Below are 15,773 nucleotides of genomic sequence, written 5' to 3'. Positions count from 1 at the left end.
AAATTAAGATAACATAATATTCAATAAATTTGCAATGCTCACATTTCTATCAAAATTGCGGTCAAAATACTATTCCAACTCAAAATTACTAAGACTTGAATAGCGAGGTCACCGCCGGGGGTCAGAGATCAGGCTCGAGGTTACACTCACATTGATACGCATTGGTCACGTGTCCAGAAAATTTTCCCGTGAAAATTTACCTATTAATGTTGACTGATTATTGCAAACTGAAGAATATTAAACTCTGTGGTGGTGGAATTTAAAACAAAATTACAAAATTCAATAAAGCATGTAAACAAAACCACATACTGGTATTGGAAATGTGTTCACAACTATTATTTGTCGTCTAAGTTTCAGTGTTCCTATTATCATGTTGATAAGGAGGTAGCGTTCTCCATTTAAGAGGACTTTCCCCACTGCCCCTCCCCCCGGATGCCAGCCTCCCTGATGCCCGCTAATTAGCACATTAAACATTAACTTGCTCTAATTCGTTGGCGCTACCTTGAGTATAATGTGACAGATCACATTCAATGGGTACATCTGATTGGTTGGTATCTCATTTGCATAGCTTACAATGATACATTAATCAATTAAGGGAATTACTATTTAGCGACATGGATCGAAACAGGTGGAAATGTATGGAAATAGGTCCAAATGGGCCGAAACGGATTAAAATGTATCAACATACATGTAGGCTAAATGATGACTGTACCCTCCAAATTGTATGCCCGTCAATGTTTTTACTAATTTAGTTTTCTATGTCCATTCGACAGTTTTACAAATGTGACCTCAGATGACCCCTGTTGACCCCTAAATGACAATCCAAAAATTTGGCTCTAAACGTTGACTGTACCAACCAAGTTTTATTCCGTCCGACAGTTTTACTCATTTGACCTCATGACCTCTGGTGATCCCGAAATTACCTTCCAGAAATTTGACTCTAAATGTTGAGTGTGCCCACCAAGTTTCATGCCTATACGGCAATTGTTACTAATTTGAGCTCAGATGACCCATGGTGACCCCAAAGTGATCTACCTAAAATTTAGCTCTAAATATTGACTGCACTCACCAAGATTCATGCTCGGCCGACAGTTTTATTAATTAATTTGACCTCTGATAACCCCTAGTAACCCCGAAATGCCCATATGACAGTTTTACTAATTTGATATCCTCATGTGATCCTGGATGACATTCCCCTAATTTAGCTCTAGATGTTGACTATACCCCAGGTTTTATGCTCATACTACAGTTATTACTAATTTAAGCTCAGATGAACCCTGGTGACCCCAAAATGACCTTCCGCAAATTCCGCTCTAAATACTGACTGCACCCACCAAGTTTCATGCCGATCCGACAGGTTTTATTAATTTGACCTCAGATGACCCCTAATAACCCTGAAATGACCTTTCAAAATGTTGATCTTAATGTTGACTGTACCCACCACGTTTCATGCCCGTCCACTAATTTGACCTCAAATGACTCTTGGTGCCCCCGAAATGACATTCCAAACATTTGACTCTAAATGTTGACTGTACCCACCATGTCCGTCAGACATTTTTTACTGATTTGACTTCAGATGACCCCTGATGACCCCGAAATTACCTTCTAAAACTTAATCAAGTTGACTGTACCCACCAAGTTTCATGCCATACAACATATTTTACCAATTTTACCTCAAATGACCCCTGGTGACCCCGAAATGACCACCAAGTTTAATGCACATCCAACAGCTTTTACTATTTTGACCTTAGATGACCCTGTGACCCCGAATAACCATCTAAAAATTGACTCTAAATGTTAACAGTACCCACCAAGTTTCATGCCCGTCCGACAGTTGTTACTAATTTGACCTCAGATAACCTCGAAATGACCTTCCAAAATTTTGACTCCAAATGTTGACTGTATCCACCAAGTTTCATTCCACACGACGTTTGTTACTAACTTGAACTCAAGTGACCCTGGTGACCCAGAAATGACCTTACAAAAATATGGCTCCAAATGTTGACTGTACCCACTAAGTTTCATGCACATACAACAATTTTACTAGTTTGACTTCAGATGACCACTTGTGACCCAAAAATGACCTTCCGAAATTTTGGCTCTAAATGTTGACTATACCCACCAAGCTTCATTCCAATCCGACAGTTGTTAATAATTTGACCTCAGATGACCCCTGGTGACCCTGAAATGACCTTCCAAAAATTTGGCTCTAAACGTTGACTGTACCAACCAAGTTTTATTCCGTCCGACAGTTTTACTCATTTGACCTCATGACCTCTGGTGATCCCGAAATTACCTTCCAGAAATTTGACTCTAAATGTTGAGTGTGCCCACCAAGTTTCATGCCTATACGGCAATTGTTACTAATTTGAGCTCAGATGACCCATGGTGACCCCAAAGTGATCTACCTAAAATTTAGCTCTAAATATTGACTGCACTCACCAAGATTCATGCTCGGCCGACAGTTTTATTAATTAATTTGACCTCTGATAACCCCTAGTAACCCCGAAATGCCCATATGACAGTTTTACTAATTTGATATCCTCATGTGATCCTGGATGACATTCCCTAATTTAGCTCTAGATGTTGACTATACCCCAGGTTTTATGCTCATACTACAGTTATTACTAATTTAAGCTCAGATGAACCCTGGTGACCCCAAAATGACCTTCCGCAAATTCCGCTCTAAATACTGACTGCACCCACCAAGTTTCATGCCGATCCGACAGGTTTTATTAATTTGACCTCAGATGACCCCTAATAACCCCGAAATGACCTTTCAAAAATGTTGATCTTAATGTTGACTGTACCCACCACGTTTCATGCCCGTCCACTAATTTGACCTCAAATGACTCTTGGTGCCCCCGAAATGACATTCCAAACATTTGACTCTAAATGTTGACTGTACCCACCATGTCCGTCAGACATTTTTTACTGATTTGACTTCAGATGACCCCTGATGACCCCGAAATTACCTTCTAAAACTTAATCAAGTTGACTGTACCCACCAAGTTTCATGCCATACAACATATTTTACCAATTTTACCTCAAATGACCCCTGGTGACCCCGAAATGACCACCAAGTTTAATGCACATCCAACAGCTTTTACTATTTTGACCTTAGATGACCCTGTGACCCCGAATAACCATCTAAAAATTGACTCTAAATGTTAACAGTACCCACCAAGTTTCATGCCCGTCCGACAGTTGTTACTAATTTGACCTCAGATAACCTCGAAATGACCTTCCAAAATTTTGACTCCAAATGTTGACTGTATCCACCAAGTTTCATTCCCACACGACGTTTGTTACTAACTTGAACTCAAGTGACCCTGGTGACCCAGAAATGACCTTACAAAAATATGGCTCCAAATGTTGACTGTACCCACTAAGTTTCATGCACATACAACAATTTTACTAGTTTGACTTCAGATGACCACTTGTGACCCAAAAATGACCTTCCGAAATTTTGGCTCTAAATGTTGACTATACCCACCAAGCTTCATTCCAATCCGACAGTTGTTAATAATTTGACCTCAGATGACCCCTGGTGACCCTGAAATGACCTTCCAAAAATTTAGTTATAAATGTTGACTGTACCCACCAAGTTTCATGTCCATATTACATTTTTTTACGATTTTGACCTCAGATGACCCCTAGATGACCTCAGGTGATCCCGGATGACCTTTCATAAATTTGGCTCTAAATTTTGACTATACCCACCCGAAACGAATACAACTAAAAGTTATATTCGTCTCAAGTAGCCACCAAGTTTCATGCCCATATGACAGTTTCTATTTTAATTTGACCTCAGATGACCTCGGGTGACCTTGACCTGCTAACCAAAACAAACTTGTTCTGTCTCGGGTCAAGATGCACCCACCCACCAAGTTCGAGGAACGTGCGACCCCTAGTCTCCGAGACAATAGACGGACAGACAGACTGATGGACAGAGACAGACAAACTGATAGACAGACGTTGTGTGGTTATTTTTTAATCTTATATTAACTATAACAATATTACTTTTGGGTAATATTTTTATGTTTGAGAAAATATTTTGGCCATCTTAATTGATTATCTCTTTTTTTGAAAAAGGCTGTTTGGTTTGAGGAGTGAATTCACTCAGCAGCTAGTAATGCCAAAGAGCTTTTAAATATAAATAGAGTCGCAATAGATTATATAATCTTTTGTTCGTTTGATGCCGATTAGAAGTTGCGACAGGCTATTCATAAAAGTGGTACCATTGTTTCGAATAAAGGGGTTCCGCCATTAAATTGGTCACTGATCCGGCATCATATTAACGCTCTACACAACAGGCGAGTATCAATAAGTGACCACACTACAGTCATGTGTAAGGGCAGTCATGTGTAAAGTGGTACCATTGTACTCACGTATCCCAAATGTGTGCTTGTGTGGGTCTGAAGTATATAAGGAGGCTTTAGCTGTCGATGCAATCATCTTTACCACCCACCTGACTTTAGGCGCTTCATTTAAATAAATTCAATGCTCTTGCTGATCGATTACACATTAGAATGTATGAAGGCTGCCATGTCCAGTCCATATATCTATATTACACTATAATGGTAATCGCTATACGTATACATGTAAGTATAAGTATAGGCCTATGAAGGTTGTTTTTAAGAAATTTCCATTTAATTGTATTTTAAGAAGGAGATTGGTATAGAAATAGTGGCGTACCCAAAGAGGGAGGGGGTTGGGGAGGGTCAGATTCACCTCTGTGAGAATTCTTGGGAAGGGAGGAGGGATGAAGAGGGGAGGAGGGGATATGGAGAATGAGAGAGGGCTGGAGGAAGGGAGAAATAAAAAGATATAATAAAGACAAGTAGATAAATAGACATATAAGGAAAATGATGGGAATGAGAGAGAGAGAGGGTGAGAGGGGACAATGAGAGCGAGGGAGTGCTAAAGTGTAGGCCTAGGAAAGAATAAGTACAGAGAAGGGAAAAGAAAGGAATGATGAATACATTTAATAATAATTATTAGGCCTATATAATAACTAAACACATAACAGCACTGAGCAGCCATTCGATGATGTCAATGCCTTTATTCGTAACGTAATTAAAACGCCCAGTCAGATGTATTTCACACCTACCACACCTACCTAATGAACATTTCTCATCATCTAGATGTTTCATTACCTATATCGCAAAATACGTGAAATAGGTCAATAAGCGGCTATAGGCTGCGATGGGGATTGGCCTTTATCGTCCGATTTTGGCGATAACAAAGCATCCTTATTTGACTTCATTTTACATGATGAATAATGTGAGACCATTTTCATTGAAATCGTGACATTCAAACTTTGCTTTTTCTGAATCGTTGTAACCAGATGAATACTCAGATGTGGTTTTGACAAAATGTGAGCAGTTTTGAAATTTGAACTATGAAGTATGAAATTTGACCCCATATTACCCTATTGACCCGACGGGACATTTTTTTTTGAATTTTTTAACATAGCTTATCGTTTTCTACCCATTGTTTCTGATCTAGAGACGCCGATTAGAAGTTGATTACCGAAGTGGCACGATATACTTTTCCAACGAAACTATCTGTATATATTTTACCTTCCACTTCCCCACGGTTTATGGGAAGTTCTCTTTTACCGAATTTCTGATTCAGACCGCCGCCGACACATGCTCCTGGTGCAGACCCTGCATGAAAAACCACACATAGACGGTCATCTGGTAGAGCGCCTGCATGCGTGTAATTAAAGATTAAATCAGGATGGTCCGAGTAACAATCTCATTCCCACCTTTTTTTCCATAAAATTGGAGAGTTTCAACTTTGGGAGGGTTGAAAACGATTCTTCTATTCACTGATTTTTGAATTTTCAAATCAACAAAATGTAAGTCAAATTATATAAAGAAATTTTTTGTAATTTAAGGGGAAGGGGGTACATGCTCCAGGGGCATGTTTGACTACTTATAATATTTTTCAATTTAAGTGCATGCTCCTGGAGCATGTTTGTCTTAGAATGCTTCAGGATCTCATTTGACAAACATGCTCCTGGAGCATGTTTCCTGGAGCATGTTCCTGGAGCATGATCCAGGACCATATGGTCCTGGATCATATTATCGGGCCAAAATCGCACAATAGCGTATGAACAACACAAGCACACCAATTTAAGACTTTTTCGTTCTCAAATTTTTATTACTCTTACTACTGATCGACAGCTAACAATAATAGAATTTCACAGTTTTCTTTTTCTTTGATAAATATTACCTTACTTGTAGCTTTTAAGTTGGCTTCAAAATACATAAGCTTCTTTTCTCGGACATCTGGTATGATTATACACAAACTAACCAACATAATGATTACAAACCTGCTATGGGCTTATCACATCAAAAAGGAGTTCCAAAGTTGGCAGAAACAAGTGAAACTGCCCTTTTAATCACCTTTGTATTCACACATTTGTTTTAAAAAACAATTGCATTAATCTTATCTTTGGACTTGTTTCATTTAAAGCTAGACACCAAAGTGCGAAACCCACAAATACAAAACGTTTTTCAGAAAACGTTAATGTTTGGTTATATATAGGACATAAGACGTTATAGAAACATTTTAATAACATAACACAATTATTTTTGAAAACTTGTTGCAAACATTCTAAGATAAAATGTAATGTTATATATTTTAATTGTTGACAAAATATTGGCAAAGATGCTTGCCACGAACTACATTACAATAACATTTGACAGCATTCTTAAAATTTCATATAAAACGTTTTTAAAACGTTTCCTTGACCTTTATATAACCCGAAATGTTAGACGTTATTAAAACCAAAACACGCACGTTTTGTGTTTTCTGTGAATACCCTAAATAACGGTTTATTAAACATAACTTTACGTTTAATAGTCATACCAAATACACTATTGATCTATTTACATGTTATTTATAAAATTCCATCATCTGCTTTCGTCGAAATACTCGTACATTCTTATACAAAGTACATAGATAAATTAACAATAAATGTTAAACGAAAAAGGTAGGTATAGAATGAACACAGATGGGTTGAGAGAGGTTTTACATAAAAGGCACAATGTGTTGAACACAATGTCATAAAGGTTACCCCATCACACGCAAAAAGCAAACATTTTTAAACATTTTAACGAGTTAGTATGCCGATTAAGATTAGAAAAACATGTTATTTTACGTAACATCGTCTTACTATGTTTTGTAGCAACTTTTCAAACATGTGATGAAAAAAGTTTCAGTTGAAAATGTTCTCAGAACGTTATTACAACCTTTATCTATCTCAGCAGTAAAACGCTTTCTGGTAATCTTTGAACCTGTTACGAAAAACTTTCATGTTTGCTGCGACTAACCTACAAAATTAAAACCACGAACAAGGAATTTGTTTGACGTACAGCACTAATTTTGACTAGTTTTTAGCTACATTGTCTGTCGGTCTAAAAGTCAGTTAGTCATGATTCTCAGGTACGATATATGTTTACCAAAACACCAATAGCGTTTAATTAGTTCATTTGGCTCTAAGTTTATACTTAAGACATTTGTTATACAACTTTTTTATGGTTCTAAGCATTCTACACCGTGTCATCTAAATTTATCATTATCAAGTCTGTCACTTAGATTATAGGATTTTCAAGTTATATATACTGGTTTTAAAGCATCATTCATTATTTGTTTACCCTCTTTGTTGGTGTTGTTGCTATTATCATTATTATCGTGATCATTATTAGTAGTAGTATTATAAGATATCTTAGGTAGCTAATTGGTCAACTAGCATCCTCGATATATTATCATTATCATTGTTATTATTATTATTATTATTATTATTATTATTATTATTATTATTATTATTGTTATTATTATTATTATTATTATTATTATTAGTGTTATTATTATTATTGTTATTTATATTATTGTTAGTGTTAGAATTATTATTATTATTTGTATTATTATTAGTGTTATTATTATTATTATTTGTATTATTATCATTGGTATTATTATTTTTAGAATTGGTATAAGAAGAAGAAGATGAAGAAGAAGAAAAAGAAAAGGAAGAAGAGGAAGAAGAAGAAGAAGAAGAATTTACGATTTCGTCTTAATTATCATTAAAGGTTTGTGATCCGATTGACAGTCACATTCATTCTCTTTACTGCGGTACACATGTTTCCTGGTTCCACCCCGGAAATCGTGTATTGTTATATGGGCCACTGCTGTACACATGTTTGATATTTGAATCCAATTTGCTTGAAATCGTGTATAAATTTATGTTTTTGGTGATAAGCCTGAATGTGAGGTTGTTAACACCACATGTTACAGTCGGACCACACACTCAAATTAAAGACGAGAACATGTTCGCCCAAATTATAATAGCGTAGGAAAAACAAGCGTGATTAATTAATATCCTTTTTCATGGAAATTCAAGGGTCAAACTAAAGAATTTATTAGGAATGATAACAATAAGTTCAAAAATAGTGCTGTAATTGTCTGACATCGGGATTACTTGCAGCTGATGGTGTGTGGTGTCTTCCGCTTTCTATTCTTAAGCAGAAATCAATACATTGGTAGATTAAATTCTCCTTTTTTTCTTTTAATGGGGTGTATGGAGTTAAATAAACAGGGTGACGGGCTGGGAGTTAAAGAAACATCAAGAGATAGTAGTAAGAAGGGCTGAAATACATAAGGTTGGTGTTTGAAACCGAGATACAGACATGAGGAAAGAAATTAATGAAAGAGGAATAAGCGATTATTTCATACTTTTCTTTTGATTACAATGGCAGTTTTTTAAATTCCGTAATTATTCACACACACACTTACTGCCGTTATATATCCAAACAAACACCTAAACATTTCAAAGATTTTTATGTTTAAAAATAAACCATTCACTCTTTAAATACATCTCTTTTGCTGACGGTATACAAAGCACGCATCCAGACAATATAGAACACGTTCTCTCATCAACTTATGATTAGCTAGACAGCCAAATTAAGATATTAAATAGGAATGCCTGAAATTACAAAAGTTGACATTTGAACAAGACAAGGTGTATTTAACAGTATAAAGAACGTTTTCAGCATTAGTTTTTTAATTAACAAACATTAATTAAGCTACAATCCTGGAAAAAGATGGCAATTGAAATGCGTGACCTACCAAAATGGGAGAGGCGAATGAAACATGCTTGCAAATAGTGTACGCCCCTCTATATCGCACCCTTCCCCACTACCCACCTTTCAATGTTGGAGGGGGTCATGTTTCATAGACCTGCCCACAATATGACTTAATGTCCAACATTGCATTAGAGGAGTGGGGGCATATATAATTCCAAAGAAGAGAAAAAGTACCAACTTTTTTTCATGGATTGTATTTTACTTCCAATATCGTCATTATATAAATTCTTCTAAACTGAAAATACATTTCTTGCACAATTTCACACTTCAAAAGCACAGCTATTTAAACTGGAATAGGCTTATTAAACTGGATTAGCACTCAATTCGAAGCTCAACATTCAATTTGCAATAATTATAAGATTGAACTAGCTACTATAAATAATACATCTCATATGCAGATACACCAAATTGCATTGAACTCTGGAGGTTTCAAATGTACATGATAACGAACTATTCAAAAACAAAAACAAATTGTTCATACTAGCCAAAAGACTAAGGCAATAGAAACAAATTAGTTCGATCGTTCGATCGACCATCGATGCTTGATCGATCCTTATTATTTATGAAATCAATTAATTGACTATTGTTAATTGTGATAACAGATGAGTCTTAGTATGTTTTGATATTGACCAATATAAATTTAGCATTAACTCTCAATAATTAGTTGTTAGTTTATTAATAACAAGCATCAAAGCAGCATCGACGGTCGATCCAAAGATCGAACAAATTTGGTTCTGGTGCCTAATTGAGAAATAGTATTTCTGAAATTCAGACCGTTTATTGCCTGAATTTCATTTCAGGCATAAATTTTGCTTAAATTCATAACATTCATTTATTCTCATGATCGTCGTTAACACACACAACAATTAACGCACATAGCTATTATAAACAAATTGACTTAATAAACACACATCATGTTTGTTTCATAACCTTTGTTTTTTTCTACAGCTACAAGCGAGGAAAAATATAGTATTTGTTTCTCTATCTTGATCACAAAAGGCACAAAAAGCCTAGGGTATTTTTTTAAATAAGGTTCGAATAGCTTTATAACTTTATTATGTACATATGTTTAAAACAATTAATTGCAAATGGAGGTACAACCATTAATGCCCAATTTGTATATGGCATCAGTAAGCGCTATTATAGGATTTTCATTTCTGATTGAAATGGCAATATACATCGAGACCGGATTAATACAAATGAGCCAAAAACTAATATTAGTCCAGCCTTGAATTACCATTCAATAATCCCCTAATATAATTTTAAATAGGTCCTTACGATAATGTACTTCGACTTAATCGCCTTGTTATGTTTTTCAGTTTTCATAAACATACAATAGTCATTGTGAATTGTGAATAGCTCTGAGCTGTCATCTTAAAAAAAAACGTAAATCTGATTGATATTATTCTTCCATTACATGAACAGGTCTGAATTTGACAACAAATGACGTCACAGTTTTATGTTATCCATCCTAAATAAAGTGCAGTAGCTTCTTTAAGATAATATCAATCAAAAACTTAATGTAGCTTAATAATATCATTTGTTGTTTAATACTTTGCAAAAAAGAAAAAGTTCTAAAACAATAATGAAATCCCTTTTTATAATCTATATTTAATGTTTTCATTTTTAATGGTCGGTATAAATCATTATTGGTAGCATGAATACGTTTGAAGTATCACATAGAGTGCCCGAGAGAGCTTCAAAACACACCTGGTTTTGTCATGTTCAATAGAAATCCAAGCTTAACCGAATACCCTCGCCCATTTCATCTGATCATTTAAGCCTGAAACGCAACTTTCTTGTGTGAAATCAGAACCTCAACCTGGCTATTCCAGTTGAAATCCATACACCCCATATGGAAAACATGTTCTGAATCTTCCACACAGGGAGTGTGAATCTCAAATGCTGTTTCCTGAATGGGTGGGTGATTAATGTCGTATCTTCCATGCGAGGTGTATGAAATTCAACTGGAATAGCCCAATGTTTCTTCTCTTGGTAAACTTGGTAAGCTAATCACCACCCCAAGGTTAGTGACGCACATTACTTTGTTAGGTGAATTGTTTCGAACAAGTTTGTGCCAAAGTTATTATCAGCCACCTGTTTTCCGTTAGTAGTAGTTCTAGTTCTTGAATTGCTTCAAGTAAAACTATTTGTAGACTTTATATCTCGAGTGATTATGACAGAAATGGACTTGAAACTGCTTGTAATAAATAGGACTGAAACTCTACAATACCGCAATGGTGAGCTTGTATTGAACATAGAGTCGGTGGCAAAATACTTAAAATGTTCTGTAACGTGATTAATTTTAGAGTATTATATGAAATAATATTCGTAGGATTTGATACCATTTATATTTTACATTATCTATAAATTTCATATGAAATTAAGTGATATGATTCTTGATAAGATAACATTAACTTACAATATAATTAAAAACCAAAATGCATGTTTGTATGGTGACGTTCTCGCAATATAGAAGAGCACTATCAAAATCGCTCGTTTTGTGAGCTAATGTACCTCATCAAGGATATATTTGATTTCAGACCAATTCATTTAAAAATTGCTTTTTAAATAAACCGTTTCCGTAATAAAAATCCATATAATACCCAAAAAAGGTGAATCATATTTATTTTAACATTGCCCTATATTTGAAATAAACGTTATGCACAATTAAATTTAAATTGATCATGAACACTAGTATTTGAAGATTTTGTGTCTGTAATCACATGTTTAAAGAATTATGTCTTCCATTCACCGAAAGTCAGAAAGGTAGCTCGGGATAACTGAAAAAGATAACGAAATATTCTTAGTCACTATTTGAGTTCGGGTCAGCGCCAGTTCATGTAACGTAAGCCAAGTTGTTGGTAAAACAGGATGCACCAAAGTTGTGAGAATATAATGTTATTGAAGCGGGCAAGCAATGAAAAGGTTTTCAGAGGGGGAAGGGGTCACTTACTAAGCGAAAATCTATCATGCTACAAAATCGTCATAATCTACTTCTTCTGCGTCTCTCTTTCCGAACATATGCCCCCAGCCATATTCATTCCGCTTTCCAAAGAAGGTACCCCAGCCGTATTCTTTATTCCTTGATTCCAATTTATGTCTTTCATTTTGTGTCCGTGACCCACGTTTACCAAAAGCCATACCCCAGCCATAATCCCTACTTCTCTTGTCATTTAACGCTGCATCCGCGTCTGGTATATCCCGTAAAATATCATTTCCCGCTAGACTTTCTTGTCTTTCTTTGACGCTTTCTTTCCAGTCTTTTATTAAATCAGGTAAAGTGGGTGTTTTCCATGTATTCTCAGCCTTCCACGGTGTCCCACCGACCTCGTCTTCATTTGTTCCACCGTTTTTCCTGTTGATTGCTTGGGCTTCTACTGTTTCTATGGTGTTAAGAATTAATCGCTCAATATCTGTGTGTGAGATATCTCTCGCTGTTCCCGTTTTGGACGGAAGTGATATAGCCGGTGTGAGGAATAGGCACGCTATAGCTAGTAACAAGGGAATGACATCCCCGGTCATGGTGTTCTGTAATACAGACAAAGAAAAGTAAAACAATAATTAGACATTGGTCGCACTTTGTACACATGATAAATACAATCTTAGAAATATTATTTTTGATATGACGATGCTATAAAATGGGCTCAAATAGAAAGCCCCGTTCCACACTATTCCACTTACTCTTTGGAAATCAGTAGCGTAGTCAGCGGGGGGGGTTGGGCAGGGGGGGGGCAGAGTGACCCCCCTGAAAAAAAAAAAAAAGAAAAAGTGCCCCTCTGACAAAAAATGAAAGAGAAAATCAGGAGGGCAAAGGAAAAGAAAAAGGGCAAGGAGCCCTTTTCTAGCAAAATTCAGGGCCAAAATAGTGTAAAATACAAATTTTTTTCGAGCTTCGCGCGCACATTGTAACAAAAAAGCCCTTTTTAAGCCGGATAATGGGCGAAATTAGTGTAAAATACCATTTTTTTCGCACATCATCCCAATAAGGCCCTTTTCGGGAAGCTCGAAGACATGCAGTCTCTATGTATTGTATGATGCAACTGCAATTTTTTTCGTCTGTGCCCCAAAAATTTTATTTTGCCCCCCCTGACCAACAAAGCTGGCTACGCCCCTGTTGGAAATCATCACCTGTGTAAGGATCTTGTACTCATTCTCACAGATTTCTTTTGCTTGGTGCCAATTATTCGCCTGTGAATGTGGTCCAGGAAACTGTTCCGTGTCAGTTGTGTCCGTTGGACAACTGAATACTGACATGTGTTTTAGATTCGATTATTGAAATAATCCTGTGCGTAATTTTGGTTTATTTTTATGGACAGGATTTAAGATATGACCTAATGAAAATTGTTATACGTTTCTTTTTGAGCCCAGTTTATCTACATGCTGAAAAACATACCAACTAAAGGTAAAACTATATTTATATAGGGTCTGTTATCATGCTGTTATGTTGATTTGTTTTTCAATTTTGCACGACTTTAAAGACAATCTGCGTGGATGCAGACAGACGACCGACTTTGCACACATTATGACAATTATCATCTGTGCTGTTCCGCAAACAAGAACATTAATTTCGCTAATAATACTGGAACACATTTTCAAGGTTGTAATTCATTTGATTTGCCCTTTAGCTATTTAAAGCTATGAGGTTTAACGTCGTGTGAGTTTATCAAGAACATCTCGTATCCAGACTACTCTAAGATAATAGGCAAAGATGATGACGGACATACATGTGAAAATGGAATCATAAAACTAATCAACTGTACTCACTTTTTCGTCAGAGCCTACGGTATCAAAAACATTCAAAATCAACGACCTCAGCAACACCACCTTGCAACAGGTCGATGACCAATTACCATCAGATCAACAGATGGCCTGAAGATGCACCTAGGATAAGGTGCGATACCGTAGCCTCTCAAGAAAAATGTGAATCCAGGTGATTAATTTTGTGATTCCAATTTAGTATATATTAACTTTGATGAATGACAACCTTCACAGACAGACATACAATATACAAGTAATAATGTTAAGTAAAGTGTAACTGTGTCTATAAACACAAACATTATGATGCGCCTCACATCTCTTTTGGTCGTAGTACTCGGAAGTAAAGGTCATCATAGCCTGTGGATATTGGTTTAAACATTTTTAGGTTAATACATAGTGACATTTTAGTGACTTTAATGTTTCTTTGACCACGAGGAAGACTTAAGGGTGGTCTTAACCCTGGAATTACGGAAACGTTTGGGCCTCATAACTGTCAAATGGTTGAAAGTATATAAAAGTATACATATTTATGTTGGCAAAGACCTTTAAAAAAAATCATCTGAGAGGTCAAATTTGGGCGAAAATGCTCATTTTTGGAGACAATCCCCCCTCCCCCAACGGTGTTTTGGCCCATTTTTTTTTTCGGACCACGTAACTAGTCCATTTTTATTTATTTATTTATTTTTAATTAGACAAATATATCAAGGACCAAAATGGTAAAATTTTGTCTGCCTAAATTTAATATAATTTTGGTGAAGTTGATCGAAACCCAACAAATTAACATAATAGGACCATGATATTTTCATCTAGTTTTAAAAATTAATTTAAAAAAAATGTTTGACTCAAGAATTGTTTTGTTATGTGGTCCGAAAAACGTGGGCCAAAAAAACCGTTTTTTAAAGAGTTTCTTCAAAAAATAAATATTCTTGCTTAAATTTGAATGATCAAGTCTTTACCATTCTAAATATGTATATTATTATATACTTTAGACCAATATGTTAGCAGTTATGATACCAGGGTTAAGACCATTGTAAACGTTATTATCTTTTATTGACGCTTCATCTACAAGTACCGATCTATACATTATAGAGTGGTGGCATTTTTTAACGATTATTTGATTCTGAATAGGGGAAACCGGTGTTCCCAGGTCTCCTGCTTTGTGGCGCCGCCGTAAAGCCTGTGAATTACGATAAAACTGTTGTTGTTCAGAAACTCATTCCCTACGATGGACGATTCAATGCAAATTCACTGAAAATATCCATTTATTCCGTGTAAAAGGGCGCTGGATTTTGGTGTAGGGTTCCATTTCAAGTGCTCCTTCGTATACTTAAAAACAAAAGGAGTAATAAACCACAAAGAAAGTTTTCATGAGTCATATTATACAGAGCTTGGCTCCTGATAATGGTATTTGTTACACTGTAGGCTACGATTCATATTCCAAGCGTCTGCATTGTCTGCGATTTATTTTTGACAAATACATTTGATCGTATTGTCGGTGTGAAGGGGACATCTCATTTTCCAGATATTTGTTATTAGCAATTAACCTATTGATTTCAGCTTTAGTGACTTTTGTAGCGTTTCTAGTTTCATATCTGCATATAATACATGTTCTTATTTCCATTTCAATTATATTGTAGCTTATGAGCTGTATAACGTGTTAGTAAAACAATGCCTTATCAGCGGTAACAAAATCACCACAAAGCAACATTATCTTTTCCATTTCAACAGCATTAAGAGGAATCAGCATATTGCAGTGCCTAATTTAAAACTTCTCCTCTGACCTACATCATGAGACATTCGTAACACAGTGATAGTTTTGACGGAAATTGGTGTATATTCTAATGTTGTTGCCGTTTG

The 15,773-nt window shown here is 35.8% G+C and overlaps 1 protein-coding gene across 2 annotated transcripts in view; it reads right to left on the bottom strand.

Moving 5' to 3' along the window:
- Positions 1–6,142: 6,142 nt before the first annotated feature.
- Positions 6,143–15,773, bottom strand: part of LOC140167945 (uncharacterized) — a 137,658-nt gene continuing 128,027 nt past the window's right edge. For both annotated transcript variants that reach the window (XM_072191237.1, XM_072191236.1), the window contains exon 2: positions 6,143–12,686. In XM_072191237.1, the coding sequence (XP_072047338.1) occupies positions 12,126–12,680 (555 nt within the window). In that variant the 5' untranslated portion in view covers positions 12,681–12,686 and the 3' untranslated portion in view covers positions 6,143–12,125. The remainder of the gene's footprint in view (positions 12,687–15,773) is intronic.

Source organism: Amphiura filiformis, chromosome 13 (genome assembly GCF_039555335.1).
Source record: "Amphiura filiformis chromosome 13, Afil_fr2py, whole genome shotgun sequence".
Lineage (NCBI taxonomy): Eukaryota > Metazoa > Echinodermata > Ophiuroidea > Amphilepidida > Amphiuridae > Amphiura > Amphiura filiformis.
The sequence above is the reverse complement of the archived record's forward strand: the minus strand, read 5'-3'. Positions and strand labels throughout refer to the sequence as shown.